The sequence below is a fragment of the Pteropus vampyrus genome, unplaced genomic scaffold, assembly GCF_000151845.1.
Source record: "Pteropus vampyrus isolate Shadow unplaced genomic scaffold, Pvam_2.0 Scaffold131, whole genome shotgun sequence".
Classification (NCBI taxonomy): Eukaryota; Metazoa; Chordata; class Mammalia; order Chiroptera; family Pteropodidae; genus Pteropus; species Pteropus vampyrus.
In genome coordinates this window covers 2,758,981-2,779,107 of record NW_011888912.1, presented here as the reverse complement: position 1 = coordinate 2,779,107, position 20,127 = coordinate 2,758,981, and the positions used below count along the sequence as shown (strand labels likewise).

Genomic DNA, 20,127 nt, shown 5'->3' with positions numbered 1-20,127 from the left:
GGCACGTGACCTGAGAGGCTGCGCGCAGTCTCCTGCCGGCCCGCAGCCTCCCTCCAGGGGGCGCAGCGCACACCCACCTCTCTTTGAACCAACCCGGTCCCCAAATTGGCCTCGGTCCCGTCCTTGTTGCCAGTGGTTTGTCACCTCTCGCATCAGCTCCCTCGCGCCCCTTTATTAGTTCTCCTTTGGTCATACCCGTTTTTAAGTGGAGAAACTTGAAATCCAGATACGTTACCATAGTGTGCACTTAAGTCACTTGCCTGAATTCAGGCACCTGGCTGTGCTAACACTGTCACTACAAAACGAAACGTCTATTATACACACATACTATGAAGACAGTGTCAATGCCAAAATTCCCGACAAGCTTTCCTTACATCTCCCCATTCTCCTGAACTGCTCCTTCCCATCTGGTGTGAGAAGTGCTGTCACTGCGCCCACTCGATCCTTCCCGAGGCCCAGGGAGCACTACAAGAGGCGTGAGGATTTTTTGTGCACATGCAATGTGTACATATTTATAGACACATTCTACTCCAGCAAAGAATGCTGCAGTCGACATCACTGGCACGTATAACCTTTCATTTTTTTTCCCTTTTTTCCAATATGTTCACTATTTGGCTTAGTCTCCTTATATCTTTGGTAGGAAGCAGGAAAATCGGAGGAATTCTGATTTGGGGGGTGAGAAATGAAGCTAAATTTATGTTGTTTTGTCTGACCCTCAGAGCAAAATCAAGGTATGTATTTAGGGAAGTGAAAATTACAAAACAGATTTTACAGAAGTAGTCCAGAAAGATCCAACTCTTCTCCAGGTGGTGTGAGGGTCTCATCAGGAAAAAATCCCCGAGACACTTCCCTCCTTTCACTAACAGAACAGGACACAGCCTAGCAAAGGCAACTCGGCCAACGCAGAGGGGAGGCCGAGGCCGGGACTGCTGCTGCGAACACCCTGCGCCCGGTGTCCGTCCGTCACCACCGCTAGAACGGCTGAGGCCGTGTCGAACATGTCTATCATCGCACCGCGGAGTTTGAGGAAAAAGCTCGGAGGTTGAGTCAGAACACAATTATCAAGCCAAATCGACTGCACCCCCCTTTTACAGGTAACCCCTAAATGGGAGACAGGCAATCACCAGGACATCGCCCTCCGCTCAACGGCACCTTCGGTTCAGGGAACCAGGGATCTGCGCTTCTTCCCTCTCGCCTGAGAAGAAACTCTCCATTGCAGATTTGCAAGGGGCTCACAGTCCTTGGGTTTTGTTTTTATCATTTAAATGCCCAAATTGTGTTTTTCACTGACCCAGGCTCACTTTCTCCAGGAGCAGCTTCGGCACCACCCTCAGCGTGCGGTAAGGTCAGCTGTGAGCAAAAGCGTTACGCAGGTGCGCACTGAGAACGCCCCTTAAACAGCAGGGCAGGGAGGGTGGTGGGGAGGAAACAACACATCCACTTAGCAGTGTGGTCACGACTGCCCCACAGGACTTTCCCATTTAAAGATTATCATCATCTTAACGCCCGCCTCACGGCAATACCCAGCTAAGATCCAGGGCACTGGCTAATCTGGGGTGAGGGTGGGAGGGGGAGAAAGCAGCAAGCTTATCTTGGGAGCAAAATCAAAGCAACGCGCCCGTGCCGCTGCTCTTCTCAGAGTTTGCCGGCTACAGCAAGTCCTCTGACCGACAGGCCGGCCGTGTTGCTGCAGGGACGACACGCATGACGATGGGCCACACGAAGTCACAACGTGCTCAGAGCTCAAGACGCTATTTTCGACACGGGATGCATTTTTTTAATGACCTTCAGTATAATAAATATCTAACAATTTAATGAAAATACCACTATCTTTCCTGCAGTAACTTTCTTGGTTTCTCTTCCATTTTACTTAGAAACACATATTTAAGACTCTTTCATCAACTGTATATACCTTTTAGGCTGGTTACGGATTAGGTATACCAAAATCAAATATTTACTCACCTTTACTTTTCATCTACATGCACTCTGCCACTATCTACCTACCATTAAAAGAGAGAGAGAGAGAGAGAGAGAGAGAGAGAGAGAAGGGAAGGAGAGAGAGACTGATCCTTCTAACTGTGGTATAGAAAAAAAGATCTGGCTAGGAATCCTGGCTCTGCCATTTACTGGCTGTTACGGCCTTGGATAAGTCACCAATTCCGTTTCCTCAACCACAGAATGGGAACAGTGTCACCTACCTTGCAGGGCTGTGAAAATTAGAGATATTATGTAAAGTTCCCAGTGCAGTACCAAGGACACAAAGTCATTATTGTCACTACTCTCAGCCTCATGCAAAAAAATATCTAAAATCCAAAGTTGGCAAATGAACATTTATGCGATAAATATCCAAAAATTACTTTTAAAGAAAGATACACAAGGCAATCTTATAAGATTCTGAAAACCCTGTCACCTGCTTTATTTCTGGAGAAGGGTAAAGGGAGAAAATATTCACATGAATTGGACGGGCAGCTGAACTGGAAGCAACAGCAGCAACAATTCTAGGCCTCTCAGGTTCCTCTTATCATAAGGGAATGCTGCAACTTCCTTGTCTGGAGATTGAAGAGTTTAATTTTCCCTAAAGCAAGATCATCCATTTTCACTAGGATAAAACAATAAAGAACAAACTCAATAGCACCAAATGAGGTTTAACACAGAAAACAGGGCCAGGTTTCTCCTTTCAAATAAAACTTTTACATTAAAATATGTTCAGAAATCATAGTTGTTTTTCCTCTTGATTCAACCCTTCTCCTTCCCCTCACAGGAGCCCCAGGAACCAAAGAGCACGTGCATCGCTAACCAGATACACAATCCAGCTGCCCCTTCCACACTGGACTGGTTACCAGTGGGCTGGCCTAGCTCAGGCCCGCCCTCAGGGACAGGAAGCAGTGACTATGCTCTCAGGGAGAACGGGTACTGAGGGTGCCACCAGTCGAAGAGCCGAACGCTGTGCGCCGGGTCCAAGATGACCTGCACGCCCTGCTCGCTGCGCAGCTTCCGACCACCGCGGACAGGAGAATCTTGGAACACCAGCCTCACTCGATGATGCCGCATGTCCGTGCTCACATTGATAGTGAACTGGGAGGGAGAAGCAAATTCGGCACCCGAAATAAATAACCTTGTTATCATACGATTCACTGTGAAATGAGACAGTCTAGACGATATTTACACTGGCCAGGCCGTAAGATAATCTTAAATTATAATACCAATGCCTTTGCAAAGATACAAACAATTAAGGGTGATTTTATAAGTTCTTCTTAGCTTCGACTATGTAAACTATACTAAAGAACACCTCTCAAGTGGATGGCAAATTTAGGGGTACATGCACAATGACTACCACCAAGGCCAATTTTTAAAAACCAGGTTAGAGCTATAAGGGACGACTTGAAAGGATTTTGAGAAGACATTGCTGAGCAAGTAAAATAGGATGCATAAAACTTATACCTGATCCCTTTTTTATGTTTGGTAAAATACACCAGAAAATCTCTAAATATGTTTATGTATATGTAAATCTGCAAAGGACTGTATGAGCTTGACGTACATGGAGTACGAGGAATATACAACTGGGTCACTGGGTCACCGACGTGGCTTAACCTACAGGGAGGTGAGAGGCCCCTACGATAAAAGGACTGTGCATGACATCACCTCAGAAACATGTTACTTAAGAGACTGAGTGCACACATGTACATGCTAATGGGCACATTAAAGAACAGTCCCCAAACGGTTCATGACAGTCTTAGGTTACTGGAAGACTAAGTCACCTTTTCTCAATGTATTTATGCATTAGTTAAATTCTTTATATGAAATATGTATTATCTACCTTACCATTAAAAAAAGAATAAGCTGTGTTCGATGTGGAGGGGGAACCCCATGTATCTCTGAACGTAAACCCAAAAGACAAAGAAGATAAATTACATGAACTCTCCAGTTGTCAACATAGTTAAAAATTTTAAAAACCTGAAAAATATGCTAGAGGCGTAGTTGCTGTTTCTTAGCTAGGCCTTGAAGGGTCAAAGCATCCCCCTGGGACAGAGCTGGTCGCTTTACATTTTAATACTGCATTTATGACACCACATGCCTGCCTCAAGGTACCCACGCACAGTGCTCACGTGCAGTATCCTCATTATCCTTGTGGAACAATGTTCCTCAGACGTTAACGATCACTACACAGGAGAAGCAAACACGTTCGCTTGGCCACAGAGAAGCAAGCAGGCAAAATGCTGTCAGACGTAAATAACTCCTCCCCAAATCTCTCTGCTCCTAACGTGCCAGTCTGCTTTCAGACTCTTTTTATCCTTTGTCAAAAACAACTTCTTCAGTGGTTAAACTTATAGATTTCTTTCAAACCCCAGGTACAGTTAGTCTGTGAAAGAGCTGAAATGCCATCTCGTCTCCACTTACCAGAGTGAATATCATTCCCATGACGATGGGAATGAAGATGAAATTGAGGGTGGTGACCTGCAGAAGGCAGCAGTCCTGGTCTGGGTTGGTGTGAACATCTTCATACTGAATAGGAGGCTGCAACCCCGCTCCGCACTTGCTCTTTAATCTAGGGGACTGAGGAGAACTGAGAATTAACCTAATGGCTCAGAGGAAACCTTTATGGCTCTAGGATTCCACTAATGAAAGTCTATGGCTCAACGAACGCTGAGACCCGCTTTTCTGTTCTCTCTTCTTTCATTACGTCCATATTGGTTTCTATAGAGATCCAGGAAAATCGGGCCTTTGAAAGGAGGGGCGACCCCTGTGGATGAGCATGGTGGCCGTGGTGTGATGCTTCAGTTACGGCATCTCCTGCCATCTGGCAAGAACTGGAGACTCAGAGCTCTATCAGAGGCTCCGGTGTTTGAGAGACTATAAATATCTTGTGATCTGTCAAACTCCAGAGAACATCTGCTGCACAAGAGAGATGGAAGCAGAAGTGGCCAGCTAACGCCAGGCACCATAAAACAAGGGTCATGAGTCTCAGAACTAGAGGAAATCGTACGCGCTCCCCTGCAGGAGGAGTTCTGGTCTCAGGGTATACACCAGACCGCACCGCAGCCCCTCCCAGAGAGGCCCTATGGTGTACTCCCTACCAATATCTAATGGCTACCAGAGATCGTGTACGTCTTGTTAAAAACAATGATCAAAGCCAAAATTCTTCTCTGGAACCACGTTTTCCAAAAATCAATGAAAAATATGATTTACTTTCATTACAAACTTATCTGTAGCTCACCTGCCATCAGGTGAGGGATGACTAATTGTACTTGTAATGCGTCTCAGCACTGAGATGGTAAGTAGGGGGAGAGACGTTAGAAACGAGGCCGGTGAGGACAGGCAGCGATGCGAAACAGACGCGCGCTGCAGTCTGGACCTCAGGCAGTTTCAGCAGAAAGCAGAGACAGCGGGGCAGTGTCTGCTCTTCCTGTCTAGGAGCAGAAAGCAGAGACAGCGGGGCAGTGTCTGCTCTTCCTGTCCAGGAGCAGAAAGCAGAGACAGCGGGGCAGTGTCTGCTCTTCCTGTCTAGGGCCTTTGGGCAGTCCCTCTCCTCACGACTTCTCTAGATCGCCTGACATAAAACCAGCTTAATTAGTGTCGCTTACAAATACATTTGCTTTGAACGACAAAAAACAAACTTAGGCAAATAACCTCAGTACATTGATATAACAAGTTTTCTCCTTTTCCTCACTTTTTAAAAGTCTTCAAACATAAAGAAAAGTTAACAGTGCAATAAAGTCCTGTGTACATCCTAGCACTGGATATTCTGCCATGTTTGCTTTCTCTCCCCACTCATTTTATGTGCACTTATAAAAATCACGTGCACTTTGGGGGTGGGAAGTGCAAAACCATTTGAAAGTGACATTGACACTCTACCTTTATTCAGCATGAAAAAACACACTTACATATAACCACAATATCATTATCACACCCAAGAAAATTAACAATAACTTCATAGCATGTATTAGCCATAGCGTATTCAAACTTAATTGTCCCCCAAAATATCTCGTATACCTCTTTGTTCCCCGATCTGGGATCTACTCAAGGTTCTCTCTGCATTAAGCTACTATATCTTTGTGTATCTTTGATACAGAATAGTTCCCTCTTCGTTTCCTTTTCAAGGCAATATTACAAGTTTTGATTTGAGTAAGGCAATTGTATGCCGAGTAAAACTTATCAGAACAAGATATTACATGGAAAACAAAAAGGAGATGCAACCACATACCTGCTTTTTGAACTTGAAGTTGAATTCCCACATTGGTTCCTGTCTGTTCCCAACAATTTTTCTGCACCAGAAAAGTAAGCACTGTAAGAAAATAAAAACAAAATAAACCAAAAATAAACAAATAAAAGACAGAAAAGAAAACAATCAAAATAAGGTAACAAAAAATAATCAGCAAAAACCTTTCTGTTTGATAGCTCTAAAGCCAGCCACAGTCCCAGAGCTGGGATTTTACTTTGGCACAGATAGAGACCCCCTCCAATTTGACACTGGTGCAACATGGAAAAGAGACAATCGCAGGGCTATTCAGGAAGGGAAGAGGGACCAATGTCAGTCAACCTCAGAGGCTGCTGAGGTCAACCCCTGTTGTTCTCATCTTTAAAGAGAGAAACGCGGTCTCTAGAGACTGGGGCAGTCTCTGAATCGCAGGCCACTCCTCTGTATCGAAACATTAAGGGCGGCCGTAGCCACCAGGCAAGAGGATAACCACAGCAGGCAGAGAGGGCCGGCCCTGTAACAGGGGCAGCCGCCCGGGACCTGCTGAGAACAAACAGCCAGTGTGGAAACGACAGAGCCGAGGTGAATTCCATCTAGAGTGAGCCCCTCAGTGAAAGTCAGGCTACAGCTAAGGTTAAGCACAAGAAGTTAAGTACCTCCCAGGGGATAAGGGGTGGGTCGTCCGCCGTGCCAGCTGTCCTGCCCTTCAGACATGCCCTGCACGTCCTGATGTTCCATCAAAAATAATGGGCTTGGCTTTAAGGGGCAAACACTTCTGCTGCCATCACAACGGCTCCAGTGTCCCACACAAGCTATGCTACTGAAAAGAGAGAGAGGGAGAATCATATACGAAAAGCTGGAGTCCAGGAACATGGGACAACTTCCTTTAGGCATGCTGGCAACTCCCTGAATGCCAGGCGGTTGTGGTTATACAAGTGGCAAGGCCATGCGTGGGCCACTTGCCACCGCATGAGGTCCCACACCCTCTTCAGGAGATCTCGCAGCAGCCAGGTGGCCTGGGCTTATCGTCTGGATGAACACATCGGTCATCATTCCACATTGGCTTCTGGCGCCCACTTTTGAAACTTAATTGCAGTGGTAAGAGCGTGAAGACTGGCACTCAGAGCTGAGGCAGCAGCACTTGCATTGTGCACTGGAGCCGCTAGGATGTGTCAAGCATGAGTTTGCCCGATGCCGCTCTGCTTCCAGCAACTGATTCGCACCTGGCCGGTTAGCTCTGGGATGACCCCCGCCTCATCACAGTCTGCTACTACAAATGTTTCCGAGGAAGGGCAACTGTAAATGTGACGGCATGTGCTGTCCGCTCGCACTACAAGCAGGAACAGCTGCTGGGTGAAATTCTACTCCTGCCCTGTATCCATCAGTCAGCGTGACACAAACTTGAGCTCAGCCAATGGCCCTGACCGCCTCGGTCTGCAACCCTGGGAGGAACCTTAAAAAATAATCTTGAAATGAACAGTACCCTTTAACCAATGTGTGTCAGGTAACATTACCACACGAGCTAGACTTGGGGAGAATCCTTATAACGTCCGAAGCACAGAAACGAAATACAAAGGAATAGGAAGTGCTACAGAACCCCAGATTATGTGCAGGTACAGAGTAATAAAAATTACCCATGAACTCAAAAGCTATAAAATTTAGACAGTGATATTCGTTCGAAAGGAAAGGGAGGACGATACATCGACTTGCCCAAATAACTGCATCTGCCATACTCGTCTAGCTGGACAAAGGTGCATTCACTAGGTATTTCATCAGGGAGGAGAAAAGGAAGAGAATGGACCAAAGGCTGACAGACCTGCTTACAAATCAGAATGCTACCAACCTGAATGTGACATCTGAGTACAAACTACTGAGAAATCCCAAGGCACAAAAAGAGGTACAAAAACCAGTAAGGGAGCAACGTCCACATGAGAGCCTTTGAAGGAGGTCAACAGGAAAGGGGAATCCCAGGGGTCAAGGTCACGTCACAAAGAGAAAATCAGTAAGCTGTTCGTGTTATACTTCCGTATCGTGACTTCAAGCACCTCTTCAGATTTACGGTTTACACCTACCATGTGAGCTGTGCTCTTCCTAACCAAAACCATCAGGACCGTCCAAAGTGGTCCAACGTACAATGCACGAAAGTAAATTAAAGAAAATAAAGAACATGCTAAAAGCACAAAAAGCTTTAAAGTAAAGACAACATGAGCCAGGCCCACACAGCAGGAACATCTTGGAGAAGTAAAACCCCTGAGCCCTGGAAATTTGCATTAATCCCCTAGCAGCTTGCCACCTAGAGACCTAGACCTCCCTCCCCATCAAGGAAGCTGGGATAAGCCAAGATAATAGGCCCGCTGCACAAGAGCCCATCAGTTAAACCAACTCTCACTTACTTTGGAATTCTTTAATGTGCTGGGTGTGCTTTCTGGAATGGCTGGGTTTTTGGAGATTCGAGCAGCAAATGGCTCATACATATGGTACAGAGATCGGATCACACATGCCCGGAGACAGCGCAGCTTCTCCATGGATTCTGGGCGCAGGCGCACGGGCAGAGAGGCATCCAGCGTGTAGTGCCTGAAACAAGACACGTTACTCCTACCAACGTGTGGCTTGTCCTCCTGCTCTAGGTCAGTCTCCTAGGACTCCTGGTCTCTGTATGACTGAACTGCACGTAGCTTGTCCCCAGTGCTCGCACATGGTCCCTTCACTTCTCAGCTAGTTGTACTTCTTTGCCACGCACAACCCAGTTCACACACATCTTATAACCCAGCACTACTACACCCATTTCAACATTTCTAATCCTCAATATTTCACCCTAAAAAAGGGCAGGTCTCTACCTTGATATGACATACTTCAGACCCTCAGAAAGAACCTGTACCGGAGAAGAGCCACCAGTCCTCCTGTCACATGCTTCAGCTCCCTGCTACCTCAACATCCCTTCCTATCGCATCCTTACGGTCTATACTTCTTCACCCAAGATCGAGAGCCAGCCCTCTCGCTAACCATACTGGTTGTTCACTCTCTCCTCAGCAGTAACCCTACTTGTAGGGCAGCATAAGTACCAAAACTACATGATACTTTAAGATGACTAGCAAATCTAAGAAATGAATCTAGTCGAAAAGACAAGTAGGCACCTGCAGCTTTTGAAAATTCTAGCTAAGATAACCCCTGAAGAAAGTCCAAAACAGTTTTTTCTGAAACCTGAAGACTCTTTGCTGCAAGTGGACACAGGATCAGGGGTGGAGTCAAACACAGGGAAGACGATTACCTGGATGAATTAATAACATCAATTTTAAATCAGAGAGGGCCTCGAGGAGTCCAAAGCCAGGCTCACACCCAGGCACAGAGTAGAAATTGGAAAGTCACCATTGCCAGGTCCTCCCCCAATAAACCACATGAAATCAGCAACGCAGACAACAGAGTTAGCAAACTGTGGTCGCACCTTCGGTACAACCTGGTCCAAAAGGCAGCAGTGCAAGTGACAGTCCAGGCATTCTTACAAATCAGGGAAAAATTCACAATGTCTTCAGGACGGATATAGGAGGCCAGCAAGAGCCAAATGTCCATGGGGTACTCTTCTCCTCCAGCCCCGTCCAGGTCTTCTGAAACAGAAAAAAAGAGCTATCACCTTCAATCGTCCATTATACATGGACCTAAAGATCATCAATCATTTCAATTCTCCCAGGGCTTACACAGTTAAGGTTTTAAAACAGGTCCAAGGAAGCATCTCAAACACATCATTTCCTGCTTACTCCAGCTGCTGGAAACTTTTGCTTCCTATTGCCCAAGTGAACAGGTCTGCTCTTGAGGATTTTATCTAACAACTATTTATATGCTACTTTGAGTACCTTGCATACGTTAAATCATTCGATTCTAATGATTTTTCAACAGAAATAAGGAAAATTTGACGGTGCCATCTTCCTATCAAGAAAACAGAACCTTGCCTCCTAGTCAAAGTAAATGGAACCCAAGTTTTCTGGCCCCTGATTCCAGCTTTGCACCATAAACTCTGCCCCTGATTTTCCTCACAGCTGCACCCATCAAACCTTTTCTTCGGTTCAGTCACTGCAAAAAAAAAAAAAAATCTTAAGATGGTATGAGGAAACATCAAAGCACAAACTAAAAAGAACACCAGGTGAGTTACAGCGTGATTTTCATTACTCAGTAACTGCCTGCAGACATGTTTCTTTTCTTCTGGTTTCTCCCTGTTCCATCGTCAGTTTGAACTGTGATCCTGGCCATAGGCTCAGTGTTCAGATACTGTGACAATGCACCCCGCCTCCTCCTCCTCCTCCTCCTCCAGATCTCATCAGTGTTAGTTCTCCTGACTCTGGGGTTCATTACACATCTCAGTTTCAGGTAAAAACTCACACTCCATAGAGACCCTGCGTCTGGGCTAATCCTAATGCTAATGTTTAACTCAGACTCAGTCATAGAACTATCCAAAATCCAGCTTTCTCCTTTTTCTTTCCTGGCCCAAAGCCCCTGCCTCTGCCTGTCCAGCTAACTGCTTCCTGCAGTTCTAGGGCTCGACCAGGCTCCTGCGTCAGCTGCTTTGTAACACCAGCTGGCGCCTCGAAGACGACATCCTTTTTTTGGGTCCCTCCCCTTTCTAGTTAGTTATCTCTAGTGACCAGTTAAGGCTCGAGCTACCATGTCTGGGCCCCACCTTCTCCCACATTAAATCTCTCTCTGAAGGAGAAGGCAAATGACTTTCCTCCACTATCAGAATTTCCTCCACGGAGACCAGTCAGAACTTTGGCGAAGCAGAGAGACACGAAAAGTTTTGTCTTTGGGACAAAATTCACTAATTACTGAAGAGCTGTTTCTTATATATAATTATTAAGAAATTTAAAAATGTAGAAAATGGAATCAGTAAAGAAGAGCATCATGGAAATAAGCCATGAAAGACATAAAGAATTGTGATAGGCACAGGTTAAGAGGAAAGTATTCCAAGCCACATAAACAGCTAACATGAAGCCCAGATACTTAGAAAAACAAAACATATGAGACAGCAATAAAGAGACAAGTCTAACAAGACTTTGTTATTAAGAAATTACTATCAACTTTTTAAAATGTGAAAAATGGTGTTTTTTTTTAGAGTATCTTTTGGGGAGAACTACAAAAATATTTACAGAAATAAAAGGCTATCTGGGAACTGTTTCAAAATAATCCTGTGTGTGTGTGTGTCTGTGTGTGTGTGTGTGTCTGTGTCTGTGTGTGTCTGTGTGCGTCTGTGTGCATGTGTGTGTGTCTGTGTGCATCTGTGTGTGTCTGTGTGCGTATGTCTGTGTCTGTGTGTGTCTGTGTGCGTGCGTGTGTGTGTGTGTGTGTGTGTGTGTGTGTGTGTGTCTGTGTGTGTTTTAGGATGGGGGTCGGGGGAGGTGAAACAAAAATGGCCATGAGCTGGTAACTTTTAAAGCTGAGTAAGAGCCACACGAGATTCATTATATTATTCTCTAGTCTTTTATATATGTTTCATTAGAAAGAAGTTAAAAGAAAGAAGGAAAAAGAAAAACCAGTCTGACTAGAATGAAGGAACCTAAAAGATAAATTACAGTAAAGAGTCTGTAAGCTACAAATCACATATAAGTTACTGGTGTCCTAAGGACATAAAGAATTCTTACAACTCAGTAATAAAGAAATAAACAACCCAATTTAAAAAGTGGGCAAAAGACTTGAATAGACATTTCTCAAAAGAAAACATAAAAATGGCCAATAAACACATGAAAAGGTGCTCAACATCATTAGCTGTCAAAGACATGCAAATCAAAACCATGATGCTATTATTTAAAAAGTCAGACAGTAACAAGTGTTGGTAAGAATATGGAGAAACTGGAACTCTACTACATTGCTGGTGGGAATATAAATGGAAACTTCAGAAAACAGTTTGGCAATTCTTCTAAAAGTTAAACACAGAATTACCATGTAATCGCGCAATTTCACTCCTACCCAAAAGAAATAAAAATATATGTCCACACAGAAACTGTCCATGTGTTCACAGCAACATTATTTAGTTATAATAGCCAAATAAAAAGCAATAATAAGGAATGAAATACTGACGCGTGCTATATATGGATGAATCTTAAAAACGCTGTAAAAGTGACATAAGGTAGACACAAAAAGATCTTTTATATTACATAATTCCACGTATATAAAATGTCCAAAATAGGCAAATCTATAGAGACAGAAAGTAGACCAGTGGTTGCTAGGAATGAGGAATGATGCTGATAAGGTTGGGAAGATAGAAATGCTCTAAACATAGATCACACTGACGGCTGCACAACTGTGAACATACTTGAAGCCATTGACTTGTACGCTTTAAAGGAGTGTTTTATCCCAATCGAGATGTTTTAAAAATCTGTAAGCCATTCTGTGGAATGTGTCCAAAGGAAAAAAAAAAGACCAAGATAAATCTCTAATAGAATGGTGATGATGAGTAGAGATTTCAAGAGAGAAATTAAGAATGAAAAAGTGTGAGGAATGTCAATATTAATTTCAGGTTCTGGAAGAGAGCAGTATCACTGACAAGAATTGATATAAGTGCAAAGCAATATCGGTTCATTAATTTATTGATTATTTCAGCATATTTAACACATACAGGTATCTATTATCTGATTCTCAAGTAGAATCTGAGACACATATTTATTCATTAGCTTCCCCCTAACTCTAGCTGGTCATCAGAACCACTTTAGCTTTAAGAACAGCTATTCTGGGCTCTATCCCAAGAGAGTCTGATTCATTAAACCTAGAGCAAACCACTGAACGACGGTTTGGCACATTATATACTGTTAATTTATTTTCTTTTTATCATCTGTGTAAATTTTATTGCCATTAAGATATAAATGTCACATACTTTTCTATTTCCCACAGTACCTATTAGACATAAAGTAAACATTAATCATTTCAAGACACTTAAAAGCACATAATATCTAGCCTCAGCTGAAAGGTAACTAGTTATCCACAATCCATATATGTGGGAAAACATTTTTTGTCACATCTCTGCTTCCTTATACCTACTGAAATCCAGAAATACAAAGGCTTTTTGTTTTCCTGTTGCCACATGGGTTTGACCCAAAGATGACATGTTCTCAGTGAATGGCCACCACAATCGAGATCACAGCTCCAGGAAGCTCCTGACTTGTAGCAAGACCCTTTCCTCTCCACTTAGACAAAATGGAAAGCCCGGTATAGTAAACCGCGTCCCCCTGCTAAGGTCCAAACTTTGGTTCCCCCCAGCTATCGATCACCTCTGGTGCTACTGAGAAAGCGACGGCTTCGAGTCATCGTCACGGACAAGACTATTAATCCAAAGAAAGCACAAGCCCTGTACCTCTGTGCCTCTTGCTTTTTTTTTTTCTGGAGATGGCTCTCTCACGGATGCTCTCCTCCTGGGCATCCATCTCATCACTGCTGTCGATGATGTCACAGGGCTCGCCAGCCCCAGAAAGAGCTTCCACCGCAGGAACCTGAGAGGCTTCCAAGCCACAGAGAGATTTTACTAGAAGAAAATGAAGGGAGAGTGAGAAGGCAGAGCCAGCCCCACCCAGACATACAAATGGATTAGGCAGGGTATCAGCATCCACGAAGAAGGAAAAAAAAAAAAAAAAAAAAGAAAAAAGAGCAAAGGCAGTGTTGAGAGTCTGCTGAAAAAAAGCTAAGGATCTAAAAAGCAAGAAAACTGAGCATTTAAAATACAAAAAGTTGGAAAGCAATGGGCCAAGTAACTCCAAAGAAACTTGACTCCTGAAGAAAACGGGAGTGCATCGTTCTTCCACTACGAACCCCGCAGGATAAAAAGGTAATTGCTTTTTTCATTTACACAAATTCTGAGGACCGACGTTTGGCAGGAATTGGGCCCATTTTACCGAGTTCCTGGGTTGGACACCGTAGGTGTCATAAAAACCCAAGTCTCAGGGAGGACAGGGATACGTAAGTAAAAAGCTTGAAAGCAAGAGAAGCAAAGGAGAAGGAAAGCACTCCAAGGCGATGATTACACAAAAAAGCAAACTGCAGCGTAAGTGGAGAGTCTATGCGAACTACGGAAAGAGGGCTAGAAGCCAGGAAGAAAGTGGTGGGCAGCCCAGGAGAGCGGGCGAAGGCAGGAGGACGACGTTTCTGCCCCGGGCGCCCCCCTGCCCTCCCCGGAATCCGTGTGCGCAGCCACCGAGGGGTCACACGCGTCTACGGAAGAGGCCGCGGGAAAAGCGCCGAGGCCGGACCCCGGGCAAGCAAACCACCCAGCTCCGTCCTCACGGCCAGAGTCGGAGGGGACCCGTCGGAAGCCTACCTTCCTGCTGAACGGCATTGGCGACAGCTTTCTTGACCCGCCCAGACCTCACGACGGCCGGATCCGAGTTGGCATAATCCGCCACGGTCACTGAAACAAGCAGCAACCCTCAAAGGAGGCGGCCTCCTGTCCACGGCCCCCTCCCGCCGCGTCCAGCCCCCTCCCGGCCGCCAGCCCAGCCTTTCGGCACCCAGGCCCCGCGCCCACCTCGACCGGAGCAGGCGTCGTGGGCCCGGAACTTGAGTCTCTTCCCTCGCTTGGGCATGGCGGCCGTGTCAGGGCGAGGCCGGCCTAGCGGGCCGGGACCCCGGGCCATGTCTCGGGCGTCAGAGCCGGCTCCGGCAGCCGCGGGACAGCTCCGCCCGGCCCCGCAGCCATCCCGCACCGCAGGCCGCGGCTCTCGCGAGGACGCAGGCAGGGCTCCGCGTCGCGTCGCCCGTGACGTCACTGCCGGGAACCAATCACCGCCTGGCCCAGGGGATGCGCAGTCCCCGGCGCCCGCGCGCCCGCTCGCGTCCGGTTGCGCCCCGGCGGCTGCCGCTTCGTGTCAGGGGGTTGGTGCCTCAGGTCCGGAGGCCCCACAGACCGAGCGCCTGCTAGTCCAACGTGGGTCTCTTGTCTTCAGATTTCTTATTCAAAAGGTATAAAACTGAATTCTCAAAATGAGGGGGGGGTCTTAAAATCTTTTCGATCTACTACCATCTTTCAAACAAAAAGCACTAGAAAGATTGATGAGGGAAGAATATTGTCTTTCCTTTGTATTGAGACAGGAAAGTCACTTAATGAAGATCACAGAACTGTGAAGGACCCGAGTGGTATCACCAGTACGAATAAGGTATCTGCTGTCCCGAGTTATGTACTTTGTCCCTCTAACTCTTGCAGCTTTCAGACCGTCTTGAGAAGCACAGTATTTAGGAACCAGGTATCCAACCTGCTGGATCCACCTTAGGATGCCTCCCTAAGGTGTTTAGGACACTCCCTTTTAAAATCTAATTACCTAGTAAGCAGACTTTCCTTAGGAGTAAACCACGGGCCTTAAACTAACATTGCAAAACAGACTGTTACCAGAGGTCATGCTGATAGGCTTGAATCAATTAAAAATTATAATCGAAACTGAATATAATTGACAATACTGAACTATTCTAAAAGTCATAACAAAACAAGGTTCTCACCGACTGTTAAAATTGTTTCAAATAATTTTTCCACGTATACATAATTCATGTTGTAGTCCAGTTCAAAATGCAGCCAGTAAGTGCTGAGCCTTCTCATTTCAGTTATCAATAAAAAATTCATAAGGCCCAATGCTTGTACCTTTCTGCTCTGGTGGCACCCTGTTGAAAGCACTCAGGCATCAGGACTGGAGGAAGCCAAAGGTGCAAGACAGATCTTATTAATATACCATCACTATCACAAAGGTTAAAACTGAAAATGTCCTCTCATTTTCAACAGTGTAACTACTATTTTAATATACTGGATTGAAGGAAATGATAATTCCATAATTATTTGTTTCATGTTTCAAAATTTCAAGAATAGGATCTTAAGCGAGGCCCCTCAGACTCTTAAAGTCCTTTGGCCAATTTAGTGGAACAATTCACCCATAGGTCTTTTATCCCGCCTTTTATTAAAAAGCAACGATTTTTAATTAATGGCACTTTAGCTTCCAGACCCAAAGATACAGGTTCTTTCTAGAGAGAAAAATTGTAAAAGTTACTAAAAGAGCTTTTATATTTAAATGCAAGTGGCATCTAGTTCTTAACCTAGCTATTAGGAAGAGGGTGGAAAGACAATGTTCTAAAAGCTTTGTCCTCAACAAAGAGGCACATTTAAGGACAACACATAAGTGCACATAGCATTAGGATGCTATCTTTCTAGATTACATCCATCGTACTTTTATGATACTATATTATATCGGCCTTTATTTTGTGCTAATAGTAAATGACAGTGGTAGTGTTTCTTCTTTAAGGTCTTTTGTCAAAACTTCAGGGTGGCAAAAATATGTTTGCCAGAAGTCTTTTAAATTGAAATAGCCTGTGAAATCCGAACGCCTAGGAACCATTGCTTTGGAGGCATTGGAAAGTATTCCTTCTGATTTGAAAAAATATATATAATAGTAGGATTTCCTATAGTGTAGTGTAACAAAATAATATAGAAAAGTTTTTTTAAAAAGTATGGATTCTGCAGCCAGACTTACCTGCGTTCGAAAAGTCTCTGCCATTTATTATGTACTTAACTTTGGAAAACTTAATCTCCTTGGACCTCAGTTTCCTTGTCTATGAATTACAGATAGTAATAACCCATTTCTGAGTTATTGAAATAATTCATTAATTTATGAAAAGTACCTAAAAACACATAGTAATCACTCAATAAATGTCAGCTATTTTGTGGTGGTGACAGTTAAAATTGTGATGGTGGTGGTTGTTACTTAAACTGCACAGGCCTAAGACTTCTTGCAGGCACTCCACACACAGCAAGAGAGCCCACAGTCCCGACTCCAGGGCCCACAGCCCTTTGGAAAGCCAAGGCAGGGACAGCGGTTAACTGAGCTCTGAGACTCGGGCCCCTGATGACTAGATCCTGGGGCTTGCCCAGCCTGTCTTCATCAGGGGACGTGCCCTCAGCTATCTGCAGAGGAGCTAGCTGAAGCTCAGGCTGATGCTTATCCTGTCCCTGGCCAGAGGGGAGGAGGAGGGTATTGCAGCGGCTGGGCAGGGGCCAACCATCTCTGAAAGCGAGGCCTATCTGGGGACCTTCAGGGACAAGCAGAAACATGCCTTTACCCCGACACGCCACCTCCAAGTCCCTTTCTGGAGCCCCTACCCAGGCAAAGAGTGAGTTCGTGGGAGGGGTGTTCGGACTGGGAGGTCAGACGAGGTATTCCCACCAGAAAATGAAGGGGGTAGGGAGGGAGCATGGGCCGGCATCTCGTGACAAAAGCAGGGTGCTCGGTGGGAGGGCTGTGCTGTGGAACTTGGTGCAGTTCACGCTCCTGGGTGCAGGTCCTTCCCACCTGCTGCCCCCTGAATGACTAACAAGACGAGAGGTCCACGGAGGCCCGTTAAGGAGCCATCCCATCGTGAAGATCATTCATGGCAGGCCCGCAGAGAGGGGAGGAAGGACAGGAGGGGACCCGGAGGAGGCCGAGCGCAGAAGGACAAGGACTTGATTGGCACTGGACTGCCGGAGCCCTTGGGCAGACTCGAACCCAGGCCCAGCTGACCCATGGCAGCAGAGATAACTCTGGTCAAAGCCAGGTTAATTTGCCACGCCAGCAACTTCCCCGCCAGAGAGAGCCTCATCCTTCATAAAGACCCCCAACAGCCTTTCACAGGACAGATGGAGTAAGCCACTCCATAGCCCCTGACTAGAGTAACCTCTTACCCAGAACATACTCTCCAAGAGAAAGGAAATGTGAATTTGTCACGGGCACTGGCATAGTGGCAGGGCAGAGAGGAGAGGCTCTCCACATGTAAAGCAGACTGTCCCAGGCAAGCAGAGGTGTATGCGCCTCCTAATTCTGATTTTGGTAGGCTAAGACAGATGACAGTCTGGTGAAGGGAAGACACAAGACAATCCTTTTGGCTTCTGAAGGCCAGAAAGAGGGAAGGAGTCACCATGAACTGGTTCTTACCTACACCCAAAAGTAACATCCTGAAGTCCTTCCGTGAAGGCGTTATTGCCCTATCTGGAGTGGCAACAGTCTTGACAGTAGGAGGAATGGACTTGATCATGAAGGAGGAATGGACTTTGGCTCAAGTCCATATATCTATCTTAGTCTGTTCGGGTTGCTATAATAATTCCACAAACTGGAAGCTTATCAACGACTTTATTTCTCACTGTTCTGACGGCTAGGAAGTCCAAAACCAAGGTGTTGGCAGAATCAGTGTGTGGTAAGGCCCACTTCCTGGTTCACAGAGGGCTAGGGTTTTTTGTTTTGTTTTGTTTTGTTTTGTTTGCTGTGTCCTCACCTGGCAGAACTCGGTGAGGGAGCTCTCACTTCATTAATAAGGCACAAATCCCACTCATGAGGGCTTCTGCCCTAAAGGCCTAATCATTTCCCTAAAGCTACAGTGCCATGTCCAGCAAGTGGTAAATCCTGCCATGTCCAGCGCGGCTCTGGAGAATGTACCTGAGTGGGAACGGTGGGAGATGAAGAAAAGAAAGAAGACAGAAAGCTGGGATCAGGAGGTCACTGTCCACTGAAGGGCGAGTAATGGCACAGTTTTATCTTTGCAAGCTGCTTTTATACAAGAGCATACAGTTGCTGGCTAGGATCAGATCATCCTCTGCACAATCACCCAACCCGCATCTGCTACCATTCCTTCTTGCCACTATGTACTGCGTACTCCCTGCCTCGGGGCAACACCGCATTGTTCCCCCGATCAGTTCTGATCAGTTCGTACTTCCCCATTCTTAGGAGGGAGGCCAGGCAACCCTTGGTTGACCTCACAGGTTGCAAGGACTTGTCGGCTTACAGCCCGCTCTCCACATTACACCTCCAAACACCATCACTTCGAGGGTTAGGATTTAACATACGAATCTGTGAGGACACATGCAGACCACAGAATGACCCAAACCTCCAGTGTGCCAAGGCTGCGACCTCGCTGGAGCAGTTTGCTTAGCCATGCTCATTTGCTCATGTATCGTCTATGGATCCTTATACGAAGCAAGGGCCAAGGCAGTATATCTTATTTCCCAGTCTAAAATGTTTGTTGTCTGGTCAACCCCCAATGTGAAGAAATAACTCTCATCACGGCTGGTGGTAATGCAAACAGACACAATCGCTTTGGGAAACTGGCAGTGCCTACCAGAGTCCAATACCTGTAAGTATTCTGCTGGAGCAGTTCCATTCCTGGGTATATACACAACAGAAATACAAACACGTGTGCACCAAGACATGTTTACTAGTGTATAGGGGAGCATTATTTGTAATAGCCCCAAAGTAGAAACAATGCAAATGGAGGTCGTTAGCAGATTGGGTAAATATATTTGGTCTAGTCATACAACGGAACTCTAATCAGTGATGAAAATAAACTATTGCTATCACGACAGCATGGAAGAATCTCACAAACGTAACGCAAAAGAAAGCAATAAAAAAAAATACGTGCTGTATGACCCCATTTATATAAATTCCTGAAAGAAGTATGGGTTGTGGTTACCTCTGAGACATGGTGAATGGGAGTGCTTATAGAGGCTTCTGTTCGTGGCTAAGCCGGTCCAAGTGCAGAGACAGGCTGGAGAGACAAGGCCGCAGCTGCGCTTCGATAAATTTCCAGACTCCTGGCCCGCGGTCTGCCTGCACCACGAGGGAAGGAGCCTGGTGCCGGGATCTGGTGATCAGACCCTCACCCTCAGGGTCAATATGCTGTCCACGGCCACTTCCGCCCCCGCTAGCCTTTTCCGGCCCCCTGGGTCTTAAAAGTACCCGCCTTTTCCGGGCCCCCCACTCCGTCCTCTTTGGTCGCCTGTCAGGCCCGGCCTTTCTTCCCCGCCCCTTCCAATCCCCTGTTTTCTTCAGGCCCGCCATTCCAGACCCACCCCTTCCGGTCCGCCCCATTAGGCCCCGCCCGACTGGTCCCTGGCCTTCCGATCGCCGCAATTTCCGCGTCCGCCCTTTCCGCGTCGCACTTGTCAGGTCCCACCC

The 20,127-nt window shown here is 45.9% G+C and overlaps 1 protein-coding gene across 7 annotated transcripts; it reads right to left on the bottom strand.

The window, feature by feature from the left end:
- Positions 1–2,387: 2,387 nt before the first annotated feature.
- TMEM183A (transmembrane protein 183A) lies at positions 2,388–19,893 on the bottom strand. Of its 7 annotated transcripts, none has more exons than XM_011367297.2 (9): positions 18,115–19,886; positions 14,694–15,115; positions 14,487–14,576; positions 13,530–13,697; positions 9,639–9,798; positions 8,590–8,770; positions 6,203–6,283; positions 4,399–4,554; positions 2,388–3,075 (listed from the first exon to the last, which is right to left on the bottom strand). In XM_011367297.2, exons 2-9 carry the CDS (start codon positions 14,800–14,802, stop codon positions 2,890–2,892), a joined length of 1,131 nt encoding a protein of 376 aa, XP_011365599.1. In that variant the 5' UTR covers positions 14,803–15,115; positions 18,115–19,886; the 3' UTR covers positions 2,388–2,889. The 7 variants fall into 7 exon arrangements, with proteins under 7 accessions (XP_011365599.1, XP_023390508.1, XP_011365598.1 ...); XM_023534740.1 differs by having other exon boundaries at positions 14,694–18,612; positions 19,643–19,886; XM_011367296.2 differs by having other exon boundaries at positions 19,643–19,886.
- Between the last annotated feature and the right edge of the window lie 234 nt (positions 19,894–20,127).

Coding starts and splice junctions, on each gene's coding strand:
- TMEM183A (XM_011367295.2), bottom strand. CDS start 14,802: ATGGCCCGGGGTCCCGGCCCGCTAGGCCGGCCTCGCCCTGACACGGCC. Junction 6,284..8,589: donor GCACATTAAAGAATTCCAAA/GTAAGTGAGAGT, acceptor ATTTTCTTACAG/TGCTTACTTTTCTGGTGCAG. Junction 3,076..4,398: donor TGGGAATGATATTCACTCTG/GTAAGTGGAGAC, acceptor TCTCCCTCCCAG/TTCACTATCAATGTGAGCAC.